Source organism: Rhincodon typus, chromosome 17 (genome assembly GCF_021869965.1).
Source record: "Rhincodon typus isolate 14 chromosome 17, sRhiTyp1.1, whole genome shotgun sequence".
Lineage (NCBI taxonomy): Eukaryota > Metazoa > Chordata > Chondrichthyes > Orectolobiformes > Rhincodontidae > Rhincodon > Rhincodon typus.
Window position 1 is genome coordinate 26532667 of NC_063348.1, and position 16231 is coordinate 26548897.

General features: G+C 40.0%; 1 protein-coding gene across 1 annotated transcript in view; it reads right to left on the reverse strand.

Moving 5' to 3' along the window:
• The window catches only part of swap70b (switching B cell complex subunit SWAP70b), a 107308-nt gene that overhangs the window by 5488 nt on the left and 85589 nt on the right, over positions 1 to 16231 (reverse strand). The window contains exons 8-11 of the mRNA XM_048607108.1: positions 13468 to 13575; positions 11639 to 11805; positions 6611 to 6809; positions 2470 to 2566 (exon numbers count right to left, since the gene is read on the reverse strand). Coding sequence (XP_048463065.1) covers positions 2470 to 2566; positions 6611 to 6809; positions 11639 to 11805; positions 13468 to 13575 — 571 coding nt within the window. The remainder of the gene's footprint in view (positions 1 to 2469; positions 2567 to 6610; positions 6810 to 11638; positions 11806 to 13467; positions 13576 to 16231) is intronic.

Sequence of the window (16231 nt, forward strand, 5' to 3'; positions counted from 1 at the left end):
GCCGATGCTGTAAATCAGGAACACAAACAGAAGTTGCTGGAATAGCTCAGCAGGTCTGGCAGCATCTGTGAAGAGAAAATCAGAGTTAGCGTTTCAGGTCCTGTGACCCTTCCTCAGAACTGATTTTCTCTTCACAGATGCTGCCTGACCTGCTGAGCTTTTCCAGCTACTGCTGTTTTACATGCCCAATAATGTTCCTTCAAACCTTAGGTATTCCTACAGACTTTAGAGTTGCGCGTGGGGTATATTTAAACCAGCGCAGTAGTCATATGGCAGAGATCAATGGGGTGTGCATGGGGTGTCCCAACTGCTTTTACAAGAAACACTAGTGCCCAATCAGCCAGATGTTGACAGCTTGTGTCTCAAAATGGATTAACTGAAAACAACTTTTTATTGAATATCATTCATTTCGATGCAAAATTTATGTGAGGTATGTGAAAACATACTTGCACTTGTTGTATCTTTTAGGAGATCTTTTAGACTGGCTCACTCAACTTCGACTACTTTTGTAATCAAATGGATCTTGAAATTAAAGTCATGTGAACCCCCAAATCTTACACTATGGTAATGCCATGCATTATGATGGAATTGTATACTCAGTATGAAAACAAGACTTCATCTCCAAAAAGGAAGAGAGCAGTATGTTATAATCAGTGTGACCTGTTACCATGAGTCAATGTTAAGGGCTGTAAGCACCCCATCCCTCTAACTGCATACCACTATGCCTTTAGCTCTGGTGGATGAAGATAGAACCTAGGGCATTGGCTAAAATACATGTTTCTGAGATTGTAAGTCTTCCTGGGCCACTCAATAATGACAGCTGTTCCAATTTTTGCACAAATACTCAGATGTTGGTGAGTAAGACTTTGCAGTATTAGTTAGAGCTGCATGTGCCTTTGTTGCAGCTGAATCCAATGCCTAGATAGCTGCCATGGGATTTATCATCTTTTGCTCTTCTTAGACTTCTCTGAAGTGGTTTGACAGAACTTGGTGGTTTGCTAGGCTAATTCAGAGGACAGGTAAGAATTGAAGCTCTTAAGTCAACAGTGAATTAACAACACAACTATTTTTCCCCTACCAAGATTTTTATTCAATGCTATCAAATATTGTTCAGCCATGATGAAGGTGCAGCGTACAGTAAAGATCAATCAACATAGTTTGATCTAAGCCAATGACCATATTGGATATTAATTCCATAAATCTAGACTTTTGCATAGTGGAGACCTACAAATGATTTAAATTCTGGTTATTATCAGAATCCTAAAGGCATACTTTGGAAAAGAAAAGGGAACAGATATATGCATTAACATCTCTTATTGAATAGATGTTCAAAAATAACTTTATTCAGTACTTATTCCAATTTGTCACCCAGATCAATGGGTTATGAATACAGGATTGTAAGAAAAATATTTCTGTGCTTTGTCTAAATCAAGCTCTTCAAAAAAAAAAAACAAATTGCAGTTCTTGAAAAATGCTTCAAAAGAAGGAATCAGCATACAATCTTTCTTTGACATCTATGACATCTTCTCATTTTGTGCAATGATACAGCAACAAGGAATTGAAAAGTGACTGGCAGCATCTGTGGAGAGGTAAACAGAGTTAACACTTCAAGTCTAAAGACCATTCTTCAGAATGGAGATCTGAAGATGAACCTTTGGACTCTAAACTTCAACTCTGTTTCTATCTCCACTGATGCTGCTGGAGCTGTTGAATTTCTCCAGGTTTCCAGCATCTGCTATATTATGTTTCTACTGGCGTAGTGACAAAGCAATGACAAATAATTTATTTTCCAACCAGATTTCTCAGTCACTTTCAGGTATACTCACAAGAGGATATAGTAACCTCTTCACCACCACTTCTAACATTGCGTACAGTTCTGGTCGCCGCATTATAGGAAGGATGTGGAAGTACTGGAAAGGGTGCAGAGGAGATTTACCAGGATGTTGCCTGGTATGGAGGGAAGGTCTTATGAGGAAAGGCTGAGGGACTTGAGGCTGTTTTCGTTAGAGAGAAGAAGGTTAAGAGGTGACTTAATAGAGACATACGAGATGATCAGACGATTAGATAGGGTGGACAGTGAGAGCCTTTTTCCTCGGATGGCGATGGCTAGCACAAGGGGACATAGCTTTAAATTGAGGGGTGATAGATATAGGACAGATGTCAGAGATAGGTTCTTTACTCAGAGAGTAGTAAGGGCGTGGAATGCCCTGCCTGCAACAGTAGTAGACTCGCCAACTTTAAGGGCATTTAAATGGTCATTGGATAAACATATGGATGATAATGGTATAGTGTAGGTTAGATGGGCTTCAGATTGGTTTCACAGGTCGGCGCAACATCGAGGGCTGAAGGGCCTGTACTGCGCTGTAATGTTCTATGTTCTAATCTGGTAGACCCTTGTACTTGCTAGAGGCTTTATTGCTGCTATATTATTATAATTTATTGTACAATAATTATTTTTACTTTTCTTACCTGGCTCTATAAGTCGCAGCAATCCTTCATGTTGAGCCACCTTGGCCTTCCAGTTCTTTGTTTTGCTAGTTGCCAGCTCTAATTTTTTTGCTGCTTCCTGCCAAAATTATACAGAATTGAAACAGTTTATTGCACTATTATATCTACATAGTTTCAATTGTTACCACTTCTTCCCAATTTTCTTCCTCCATGGAAGATTTAAAATCTTATTGGGCAGAGATTGCAGAGTTGTTGAGCACCTTTACAATATCATTAATCATATAAGAATCTTGACATCCATGTTATTGGTACGTTTTTTGCAATTCCCATATGTCTTATTTGAGAAAAGAACTATCGTAGATCTTGGAAGCTACATCACATTCCCAGACAAATAAAAAGGGAGTTTGCAGATGGGACAATTATTTGAGAGACAGCTAAAAGGTCAAATACAAAACAGGAGTCCATTCCCTAAATTGATCATTCATTAGAGTAATCTAAAAATAAATCAGAGATAGTAGGAACTGCAGATGCTGGAGAATCCGAGACAACAAGGTGCAGGGCTGGATGAACACAGCAGGCCAAGCAGCATCACAGGAGCAGAAAGGCTGACGTTTCGGGCCTAGACCCTTCATCAGAAAAGGGGGAGGGGAAGGGGGTTCTGAAATAAATAGGGAGAGAGGAGGAGGCGGATAAAAGATGGATAGAGGAGAGGATACAAACAGGTCGAAGAGGCGGGGATGGAGCCAGTAAAGGTGAGTGTAGGTGGGGAGTTAGGGAGGGGATAGGTCAGTCCAGGGAGGACGGACAGGTCAAGGGGGCAGGATGAGGTTAGTTGGTAGGAGATGGGGGTGCGGCTTGAGGTGGGAGGAGGGGATAGGTGGGAGGAAGAACAGGTTAGGGAGGCGGGTCTAAAAATAACCCCTTTTTCCTGCTTTGTCCCAATGACTTTGTATTTGCTTCAAATATTCATCTAATTATCCTTGAAATTGAACGAGGGTCTCCAATTCATTAATATCTGTGTGTTCTCCTCCAAAACAGACACCATTCTGACTTGGAACTAAATTGCCATTCCCTCCTTGTCACTGAGAACGCTCTCCGTAATAGCATCGCAGATGTATCTCCAGCAGATGAACTGCAGGTTGAGAAGACAGTTAAGCAACCCCTTAAAGACAATTAGGGATGAACAACCATAAGAATACACTACAGTGAATTCAGAACTGGGAGACGAGTTTGAAAAAGTTTTGTTTGTTTCTGTATTGACATTAAGGAAGATTAGTAACAATGATAAAGAAGCATTGGCAGACAAAATCTGGCATTAATACTGCAGGACAGCTGCTAACATCTGTTAGATTTGCTGATGATAAAGCACACATAGCAAACGCAGAGAAGGATTGTAAGAACTAGTAGATAGACTGCTAACAGCAGGCATGAACTTTGGAAGGAAAATGAACGTGAACAAAACCAAGGTTTTGGTTTGGTATATCCCCAAATTACTAAGAAGTATTCATATATTCATGAAAGAAAGAGAACTAGAATATGTGCAAGAATTCAAGTATTTAGGAAGCATATTATCTGATGGATGGCACCAAAATGGAAGAAGAACTAGAACAGCAGTGGGAAGAGTTGTATTTAAGACAACAACAGTTATTAACCGGAAAGCTGAATAAACAACAAGACTTGTAAAGCACTTGATCTAGAACGTTCTTTGTATGGATGCGAGACCTAGGCCATAGGGAAAGAGGAGACCAATTTACTGAATAGCTTTTAAATGTGTGCTTTGAAGGAGAATGGAAAGAATCAGCTGGTTGGAAAAAGTAACATTTGGTGAAGTGCTGAAGATAGTAAGTGAACAAATCACATACAAACATAGTTAAGAAATGGTAGAGACACTGGCAGGCACATCTTGGGATGAAAGGGACCGGTAACAAATGATATGGAGGAATCATTTCAAGGGAAAAGGAGAAGAGGAGACTATCAATGCTGAATGGTTTGAAAATTGTGGAATATAAGTGGTTAATGTAAAGACTAGAAGAGGACAGAGGGATATGGAGAAGACCGAGGAAAGGCCAGCATTCAGGCCGGGCAATGATAATACATGTGCAACAAATGTTGGGCTTGCCAGTGATACTCACATTCTATGCACAAAAGAAAGAAAGAAATTTAAATCAATCCATCCCTGTGGCATAACGCTTCATTCTCCAAATATCCTGTGCACACAAATTACTCCTAACATTCTTGCTGGTTGTGAGGAAAGAGTTTTAAGTTTATGATCACTAACTTCTCAATCATTTCTTTATTGTTAATTTTGTCAACGCCCCTATATTTTTAAAACTTTTGAAAATCTTTTCTTTCTACTCTAGCACACATAATCCCAATATCTCAGAAATTAATGAACTATCCCTGTATCTCCATTTAGTTGTCATTATCTTGAAATGCATGCTCTGAATGGTCCTTTAAGATTTTTTTTATTGGATTTACAAAGTAATAGGAATATATTGCAACAGGACTCAAATGTAGAGAAAGGAGCAAATGTTAAATATGAAAACAGAAAGGATTACATGGCGATGCAAGATCAGTTGACAACTAGAACCACTAGAAGATCGTTTCATGCAGTACCCCTCAGGTAAAGCCTTGTCCAGTAAATAGTTGAGAACATTAACCTATAGACTAGTGCCTGCAGCCTTCAACTTCTCTACTGCCAAATGAAAAAACTGACAACCTTCAAAGACATTGATAGCAGGTCGTGGTAGTGACTGATTTGAAGGAAATGGGAACAGAACAGAACAGAAATAAATGATCAAGTAAATTAAAAAGCACATGCAGCGTGTGTAAAGAGAAGCAATAGAAAAAAAACACACCCTTATCAGAGTGCTTTGAAAAGGAACAGACCCGAATCAGACTTAGTAGTGGCAGCACTGACATTGTAGATTTATGAGGGTACCGAAAAGTTTCAGGACTAGTAGAAAAGCTACCAAGGAACAGATCAGAGCCCTTTGCTGCATCAAGGATGGCAATACAGATATACAGTCTGGGCATTAACAAAGAAATGGCTGTATATGAAGTTGTTATAAAAGCTGTCAATGCATACTTTAACATTTGGAGGAACACTATTCCAGAGCGGGTAAAATTTAATAGACACACTCAGTAATTTGGAAAGAGCATTGATTCCTTTATTAATGGCTTTGATACGATAGCTCAGAATTCCAACTAGAGAGCCCTTAATCCAAATTAATTCAAAACCACATCATCATAGGTGTTCCAGAAGAGACATTGTGACTTTCTGCAATTGAGGGAAGATTTAACTTCATTAAAGGCTATTCAGTTAGCCTGGCAGACAGAAATGAAAAACAAAATCATGCATTTGAGGAGACAGGGAGACTTCCTGAAGAAAGACCACTGAGACCAGAAAATTTATGGGGCACCAGACAGGAAGATTAGAGAAACCACCATATGGTTCTCTCTGTGACCTGGATATGAAGTCAGAGACTTGAGGGGAGATGTAGAGTAAAGGTTAATGTTAAATATGTAAATAGAACAGTCTACATCAACAGTGATGTATGATAATATGACAACCATAGCTACTGGGAGATGGCTCTATATAGCCTTGTGTAAAACCTTGTCGTGTGAATACAAAGAGTTCAATAAATTTTCAGCATCAGCCTAATCTCTTCCCAATCATCTCCAGTCCAGAACACAAATACACGACCTTCAGAGACAACAGCAGCAGTAGTCTTGGCAGATGTTTTTACTTGCATAGAAGATTATCTGTTGTTTTCCACAGTAATACACATTTAATTAAAGTCTAGCCAACTAAACTGTTCAACTCAGAAGTGACAACTATATGCTGAAGGAAGTGCACAGCCATTTTCAGATGTTACCAAATTAGAAAGCTAGTAGAGTACAAATTAATTGATTCAGCATTTACAAACTGTGAAGCAGCAATCAAGATGAAGAAACTTGCTTGATCTTTAAAACTTTTTTCTGAAGAAGGGTATCGACCCAAAACGTCAGCTTTCCTGCTCCTGTGATGCTGCTTGGCCTGCTGTGTTCATCCAGCTCTACACTGTGTTATCTCAGATTCTACAGCATCGGCAGTTCCTACTATCTCTGATCTTTAAAACTATTGTGCAATAGGATGTCATCTTGTGTGTCACAGTCTTACCCCATATTGCTCAAGCGCATGTTTCCTCTCCCGCTCAAGTTCATCCAGTTGCTTCATTGCTGCCTCTAATGCTCGATCTTTCATTGCCCTCTGGTTTTCCAGTTCTTGCTTTTCTGCTTCTGTAGTTTGTATGGTTTGTTGTTGTTTTAAATGTAGCCTCTCCAAATCCAGTCGTTTGCTGCACTCCTCTTCCAGCAATCTGCAGTCAAAAAGTACTGACAAAGTTAACAGGTTTCATGTTCAAGTCCCTCTCTCTAGGCACAAACATGAGTAAAAATTCTATCCTGCAATTGTTATCTAACATCCCCAAGAAAAATACAAGGGCACTCTTACTGAAATCAAGAATGACAGAAATATTTTACGTATAAACATGCGTAACTGAAATTGTTTCTCTTTATCATTAATCTGTCTTCTTGTGAGAGTTGTTTCCTATGAACACAGTCACTCTCTGGTACCTTTCCTAAGTGACTCTTTTTACTCACTGAGCTTTGATAACAGTGGTAGTTATCAAGTTCATCAACACAGTTTCCAGCACAAGGACTGCAGTGTTGCAGTGGTAGTATCCCTGCTGCTAGGCCAATAGTTCCCTGGTTCAAGTCCCAACAGCTCCAGAGGTGTGTAACAATATCCCTGAACAGGCACAATGGTCTTGCTTAATCATTTCTCTCCTAATACGGAGCAGATGAAATGTTTACAAATCATTTGTGTTTAAATAGAATTGTATGAATGATTAAAATGTAATTTCAAAGATAAGTTCTATTGGTAGCAGTATGCAAAGTTTAAGTACACTTGACAAACACAAATCACAAAGGACACTTTCCTTAAACCAGTATGGATTATCAACACAATCAGTGGTCTGGAACAATTCACTATTATTCAAAAGATTCTTCTTCCAATTAACTACTTAATTATTCAGTTAACTTATTTTTTTTAATTTTTATTTTTAGTGCATATTGTTATGGAGTTTTGCACTGGAGACAATTTCTTGAATAAACGTAAATTCACTTTCCACTCTGCCAATCTTGCAGTTTAATGTTCTTCTATATATAAAAATAGAATAAAAGATGCGCAATTTCATCGTACATACTTAAGAATACATGCTTACTAATCTCATTTAAATGGAGAACTAAAGCAGAATTAAATGCAGCCTTATAACTGCAGCAGAGTATAATCATAGCAGCACTTAAACACCTTGTAGAATTCGATGCAATTAGAAACATTAAGAACACAAACATGAATTATCTGAACTCAGAGGAGACTTGAACACTGGGTATTGTAACACTGCCACATGGATAGCCCATTAAGCCTCCAGACATGTTCCACCAGTCAATAAGCTCATTTGTCATTTCACTCCATTCAACCACCTTGGTTTCAAATCCTTTTAAACTATTGGAGACAGTAAGGACTGCAGATGCTGGAAGCTTTAGTCAATAAACATGGAGCTGGAAAAGCACAGTAGGTCAGACAGCATCCGAGGACCAGGGAAGTCAACGTTTCGGGCCAAAACCCTTTGTCAGGAATGGAGAGGTGGAGACCAGAATTAAATAGAGGGGGTGTAGGGCTGGGGGAGGGTAGGTAGGATGGAGATAGGTGGATGCAGGTAGGGGGTTATTGTAGTTGATCAGTGGGAAAGGTGGACTGGATAGGTGAGTCAGAAGATGGACAGGTTGTTGGGGGGGGTGGGGGTGGGGGGGGGGGGGGGGGGGGGAGCGGGTGCGGAGAGATTTTGAAGCTGATGAAGTCAATATTCAAGCCACTGGGCTGTAAGCTCCCAAGGTGAAATATCAGGTGTTGTCCCTTCAGTTTACAATTGGCCTCACTCTGACAGTGGAGGAGGCCAAGGATGGATGTCACTGAGGAGTGGGAGGGGGATTTAATGTGGATGGCAACCGCAAGGTCGGGTGATTGGTGCATACACAGCACAAGTGTCCTGCGAACCAGTCCCTGAGTCTGCATTTGGTTGCCCCGATATAGAGGAGACCACTTTGGGAGCAACGGATATAATAGATGAGGTTAGACAAAGTGTAGGTGAATCTCTGCTGGATTTGGAAGGATTGTTTGGGGCCTCAAGGTCAAGCCACTTCGGCCACACCCATGTGAAACAAACTCTTAAAAACTTAAGGTGACTACATAGCTTTTAGCTCTCAATTGCAGCTCTATAGCAGGAATTGCTGTTTTGGAATTCACAGGGGAAGCCCTGTTCTGAAGGAATTAAACACCAAGCTTGGCTAAGTTAGGATTTTAAAGATAGTATCAGGCTGAAAGAAAGAGTACACAATTCCTCAAAAAATGAATGGCAGGGCAGATGACTGGACAGAACAAAGAACAGTGAAGAATTACTAAAAGATTAATGTCGGAGAATTTAAAATACGACAGAAAGCTAGCCAGAAATATAAAAACAGATAGCAAGAGATTCTAAAGGTCTTTAAAAAGGAAAAAAGTACAGTGAGCATTGGTCCTCCAAATAGTGTGTCTGGGGCATCACTAATTAAAAATGGCACATGGATTAAACAGACCTTTTGTATCTGTCTTCATTATAGAGGATACAAGTAATATCCCAGAAATAATTGTGAATGTAAGAGGGAGCAGGGAACTTAAAATAATTAAAATTACAAGGGAAACGGTATGGAGAAAATGATCAGAACTCGAACTGGCTAAATCTCCAAGTAGACATCATCCTTGGGTGGTTAAAGAGATGGCTACTGGTATAGATGTATGTGTTTTAATTTTCCAAAATTCCCTATTCTGGAAAGGTCTTGTCAGATTGGAAAAATTGCAAATTTGGCTCCTTTATTCAAGAAAGGAGGGAGACAGAAAGCAGGAAGCTTTGGTTAGCCTAACATTTATCATAGGGAAACTGCTGGAATCTTTTGTTAAAGAAGTTATAACAAGGCACTTAGAAAATCTTAACGCAATCAAGCACAATATAAAGGGACTAGATGTATGGTTGCCAAATTTGCTGATGGTGCAAGGTTAAGTACAGTAAGGTGTGAAGAAGAGATAAGGAGTCTACAAAGGGATATAGATAGATTAAGTGAGTGGACAAAAATTTGGAAAATGAAGTACAATGTGGGAAAATATGAACTTGCCTACTTTGGGCAAGCTCATAAATGAAGAGTGATTGTAGAACTGTTGTGGTACAGAGGCATCTAGGTGTGCTGGTACATGATTCACAAAATGTTCATATGGAGGTAGTGCAAGTGATTAAGAAGGCAAATGAAATGTTATCCTTTACTGCAAGGGATATAAAATATAAACGTTGGAATGCTTTGCTGCGGATTCATGCAGCTTTAGTGAGGCCACATCTGGAGTTCTATGTACAGTTTTGGTCTCTTTATTTAAGAAAACATCTTAATGCATTAGAAGCATTTCAGAGAAGGTTTATTAGACTGATTACTGGGCAAGGTATTATCTTATGAGGAAAGACTGGATAGGATCCGTTGGAGTTTAGAAAATTGAGATGTGACATTATTGAGATACGCAAGATCACGGGCAGACTTTGCAGAGTGGATGCTGATGCGATGTTTACCCTGGTAGAAGAGCCTAGATCTAGGGAATGGTTTAAAAATAAGGGGGAGTGCATGCAAGATGGAAATGACAAAATGTCTTCACTGATTAGGTCATGAGTCTTTGTAATATTCTCCCCTGGAGAATGGTTTGGGGAGGGGGAGGGGGAGGGGGAGGGGGGGGCATTGGTGGGTGGTGGAGTTTGAATACTTGTAAGGCTAAGATTGATGAGGGGTTGTTGACAAAAAAGGATTTGATGGCTATCAGGGGTAGGCAGGCATGCACACACAGACTCACTATCTTTCTGACTTGCACTTCTTTGCTCTTACATATGGAAATTAAAGGTTTTCATTAAAACCACTTCGTGTTTGCTACAAGTCTCTGAAATCATTCTACTATGTGATTGCTGCTATTAAGAGAACTGTCCACAAATTACTCCCGTTACAGTTTAGAATCCCCTCTTATTCTTTCATTCTAACCATAGAGCCTCCACTGGTTTCTTTCCGTTGCTAATATCCTTCCTATTAATGTTTTAATAGTTTCTTCAATCAACAGGGTTAGCTGCCTCCTCCTTCCCGGGTTTCCCTAGAACTCACCAAATCAGTAGAGCTCCCTGTTGCCCCAACACTGATGTGCCTGAGTCTCATGAAGTGGAATCCCTCCTTTGCGTAATAATCTTTAGATAATCAACCATGGAGGTCCTACTTTCCAAATTAGAACCTAACATCTAATTTTACCTGGGCAGTGTCTCCTCCCTTTTCTTCCCCTATATTGTTGGTCATGTTGCAGATTACAACAACCCTCCCTTTTGTACCCATGTTAAAATATATCATATCATGGCACTTGCTAGACAATACACCCTACAGGCCACTAATCCACCTTGCTCTCACACTGACATCCCTGTCCTTAGCCTTCTGCACTGTTCCACTGAAGCACAATGTAAGCTTGAGGAACAACACCTCGTCTTTCCATTAAGAACTTTACAGACTTTTGGACTCAATGTTCAAATTCAACAATTTCAGATTGTAAACTAATCCTCCCTCTCATTTCCTTTCAATTGATTTTGACTTTTCCTTTAATTTTGCTTTCAGTCAGCAGCTCACATGTTCCTACGGCGACCTTATTTTGTTTACTTCTCTTTTTGCTCCATCACTATTCCTTTTGGCCCTAGAAGACCAACTTCTTCTGTTATTCAATCTCTCCTGTCCACCACCCAAAGACCTTCCTTTAGTCCTCGTTCTACCAACCCATTGTTCAAATCCTATCATGTTTCTAATATCCCTTGTTCTGATGAAACATTAACTGTTTTTGTCTCCACAGATGCTCTCTGACCTGCTGGATATTGTCAGCTTTTTTCTATTTTACAGGACTCTCAATTGTTACTGCAGAAGATGTTAGCCACTCCTCTAATTAATGAATTCTGTGTAATTACTATACTTATATTGTGCTATACTCTTCTTCCAGTGATGTCCTTAAAATTTCCCATTGTAAGTATCTGGAAGGTTTAAAATATTTTACTACCTGGCCTGAAGTTTTCGGACAGATTCCTCCTCTTGCCGAGCCTGACGCTCATCCTCAAGGGCTTCCTCCAGCCTTTTGTACATTTCTTCCAGTTCCTTCACACGTTGCAAGTACTGTTGCAGTTCAGTAGACTTCTGAGCTACTTGCTCTTCCATCTGCTCTCTGATCTGAAAACAACAGTGTACACATTATAATCTTTAGCTTGTGGAATTAACAAACATTCCACATAGATATGTAGTTGTTGCCGACCTGGAATGAGCATTATTGGGTCTTCACATCAATCAAATGTAGTTAAGGTCCAACAAGATTAATCGGATGCAAAACTAAAATGAACCAAATTGAAACTGCACAAATTACTTACTTAGCCATTGGACACTTACCAAAAGTCCAACAGGTCGAAAAAGGAAAGGACATTTAGTTTCTAAGGGAAATTACAAGGCTGTGTCTTGGATGAAACAAAGCAACCAGCACTCATTTATTTCGAAAGAGGAGAACAAAGATTCTAAATTGAGTATTGGTAAATGGACCTTGCTGACTGTAGCTGAGACTGTTACTTAATTATTGTTTTAGAGATAAATAATTTCATTGTCCCTGTGTGCCAATTGGAAAAATATAATCAGTCAGTACAATAAAATCAGTCCTGCTGAAATAATGCAATTGCTCCAATCCCTTAAGAACATCCACTGCAATATCAGCAACTTTTCTCAATTCAAATCAACTAATAGCAAATAAAAGCTGCTAATAATAGCTGCTGGGACCATGAATTGGTGGATTGAGCACAAGGAGATACTGCAAGATGGAGGATTAGGGATGGGGACAGACTGAGGCTCCTGCAAAATAGCACCAATCCCATAACATGAGAAACGTTAAACTGAATTTTGCAACACACAATGGAGATTACAGACCCATTAACTACTGTTAAAATCAAGCAACATGCATTGGGCAAAGAAGGACTTCCTTTAATATTAATTACTTTGCAAATTGTTGCACATTTGCACTAAGCGGCACTGTGAGCTAGAATACTAAGCACGTACTTAGAAATGTATGTTACAGACTGTTGTAAGATGAATTCTCATCAGATCCACCTTGTACATTTGCTGCCACCTGCTTTCCTGGGAACTACAGGACTGGTTGGTCTGGTGTGATCGTGGAAATCCAACTGGTAGTCTAAGAGAGGCTCTTATATCAAACAACAATATATTTATAGCATGACAGCAACTAGATACAAGTTACATTACCATGATAGACATAGTCCCAGTAACAATGACGGACACCTCAATGTGAGGGCTTCCTCCTTTGTGTTCCAAATTTATTCCCTGCCAAATCCATGTGATATCATATTCGGCAACACCAAGTGCACTCCTCAGCCCTTTCAGACCCCAACAACCACACACAAGTTTCCAGTGGGCCAAGAAGCCCAATTGCTGAATCGCATAACACATTTCCTCTTGTGAAATTGATTCCATGAATCCAAGACCACATTTGTGGACCCACAATGCTATAGTTTCTAGAACCCACAGAGGGACAGCTCTGCAGCTGCTTCTGACTACACTCTGCGATGTAAAAGAAAATTAATTTGCCACACAGTTTACCAGCTGAGAGACCAATTTCACAAAGTTCTCTAATCTGTCAACAATTGGCTGCTGTACTAAAAAGACCTGGAAAATAATGAACAGCAGATTCCTGTTTATCAAACATGAATAAAAAGCAATCATGTAATCACATATTTGAACAGCTTTGTTAGAAAATATCTAAAAAGCAATCATTTTAATGTGGCAATAGTCCATATATATTTATCAAAAGCAAACCATAAAGTGCATTGTGCTTACATTTTTTTCTCGTTCCAGTTCCTGTCTGAATCGATCTTGCAGCTGCATTTGTGTCTGTAGGCGTCTTTTCTCCTCAAGAGCAGCCTGTGTTGCAGCATCCTCCAGTTCCTTTACAGACAAAAGGCAAATATAGAGTTGAACAAATCTCAATACATTACATATGTCCTGCATGGGGGTCTTTATTTGACAATGGTGGCATCTCAACAGGTTTCTTATGAAGTCAGCGGTAACAGAATTATCATTTCAGTTTTATGACTTTTCACAGAACTGGAAGAAGTTAGAGATGTAACCGATTTTAAACAAATATAAATACCGGAAAAAGTGAGAGGCAAGGTCAAAGGGACCAGGTCTGCGATACGGTGGAAGGTTGGAGTGATTTAGTCACAAAAGGGATAATAGTGGCAAGGCCAAAGGAAATGGTAGTGGAACAAGTAAAGAATCAAAAGATGGGCTTGGAAGAACTGAAATTGATCAAATAGTAATTTTCCCTTCAACTGCTATCTAAAAATACTAGTAAAACAGCATGACTTGTACTTTTTGCAATGTAGTAGGGAAAAATCATTCTGTGCCACTGAGAGAAAGCACCTCAGAGGAGAGGCCAGGACCCAGCATCACCCAGCCTTTCCAAAAGTGTCATGGACCAAACATTCTTCTCAATACAATACAATAATGTCTTTAAGATACTAGACTTCAGGATATCATTGAGCATCTGAATATTCTGAAGGGCAATCGTGAACAGCCAGAGACTGTTGTCCATATTGTCGCCATAGACAGAGGTTAAAGCAGGGATAAAGGTACTGAAGACAGATTTTAGGAGGCTATGAACAGTGATAAGCGGAACCTTAAAGAAGTAATAACCTCCAAACTCAACGTCAAAATACTGCAGCTGCTGGAAATTGGAAATTGGAAATAAAATCAGAACACGCTGGAATACGCAGGTGATTCTAAAGAATGGTCAATTTGAAACATTAACTCTTTCTTTCACTATAGAAATGGCTCGACCTGTTAAGCATTTACAGCACACTCTGTTTTCATCTCCAGATTACTTCCAGTGCGACAGTGAGGATCGAAATAGGATAGCATGCTGATGAATATATCGCTGTGAAGGTGCAGAAGGGAGGGTTTTAGATTCCTGGGACATTGAGACCAGTTCTGAGGGGTGTGTGACTTCTGGGCAATTAGAAGTACGACATTTATTGAAACACAATTTGAAGGAGGAAAAGAATGGCAACTTAACATTCCTGACTATTGGAATTTTAGATGAGATAGAGAGGGTGATAAAGAAAGGATGAGGCAGAGGAGGCGGGACCTAATCTTGCTTAAAGAAACATCAGCCCTCAAGAGAAATGATATCAAATACAATACAGCACAGTAACAGGCCCTTCAGCCCACCAAGCCTATGCTGATTCCTAATCCTTATTTAGACCCACTACTTACTGCCTGTGCGCAGTATCTATTCCTCTGTTCACGTGCCTATCAAGATATGCCTTAAATGTTGCTAACATGCCTGCTTCCACCACCTCCACTGGTAGTGCATTCCAGGCAGCCACCATCCTGTGTGAAAAATCTTCCCTGTACTTTTCCCCTAAAATTCCCCCTCTTACCTTGAACCTGTGCCATCTTGTAGTTGACCTTTCACCTCTGGGAAAAACCTCTGACTATCTATGGCTTTCATAATTTTGTAGACCTCTATCAGGTCACCCCTTCAGTTCCATCTTTCCAGTGAAAACAATCTTGAGTTTATCCAACCTAGGGGAGGTGATGGCCAATTGGTATTGTTGCTGGACTGTTAAACCAGATACCCAGGTAATGTTTCTGGGGACCCGGGTTCAAATCCTGCCAGGACAGTTGGTGGAATTTGAATTCACTGTAAATCTGGAACTAAGTGTCTACTGATAACCATGAATCCATTGCTGATCGTCAGGAAAAAAAAACCCCATCTCGTTCACTACTGTTCTTTAAAGGAAGGAAACTGCCATCCTTACCTGGTCTGGCCTACGTGTGACTCCAGAGCTACAGCAAAGTGGTTGACTCTTAATTGCCCATTGGGGCAATTAGGGATGGGCAATAAATGCTGGCCTAGATAGTGAGGCCCTCATCCTCATAATTAAAACCTTCCAGACCAGGCAACATGCTGGTAAGTCTTCTCTGCACCCTCTCCAAAGCATCCATATCCTTCCAAGTAGTGTGGTGACCAGAACTACATGCCACATTCCAAATGTGGCCGAACTAAAGTTTTGTACAGCCGTAACATAACTTGCTAACTTTTATATTCAATGTCCCAGCAGATGAAGGCAAGCGTGCTGTATGCCTTCTTGAGCACCTTATCGACCTGTGTTGCCACTTTCAGGGATAAGTAGACCTGTACGCCACAGTCCCTCCTGAATGTCAGTGCTCCTAAGGATTCTGCCATTTATTGTATAATTCACATCTGAAATGATCTTCCTAAATGCATCATGTCATATTTATCCGGATTAAACTCCATCTGCCATTTCTCTGCCCAAATCTGCAATCAATCTAGTTCCACTGTATCCTTTCACTATCCTCCTCACTGTCTGCAACTCTGCCAATTTTGGTGTCATCCGCAAACTTACTAATCAGACCACCTACATTTTTCTCCAGATCATTTAAATATATTACAAACAAAGGTCCCAGCACTGATCCCTGCAGAACACTAGTAGTAATTAATCTCCATTCTGAAAAGTACCTTTCCACTGCTGCTGTAACAAGGTGTAGAGCTGGATGAACACAGCAGGCCAAGCAG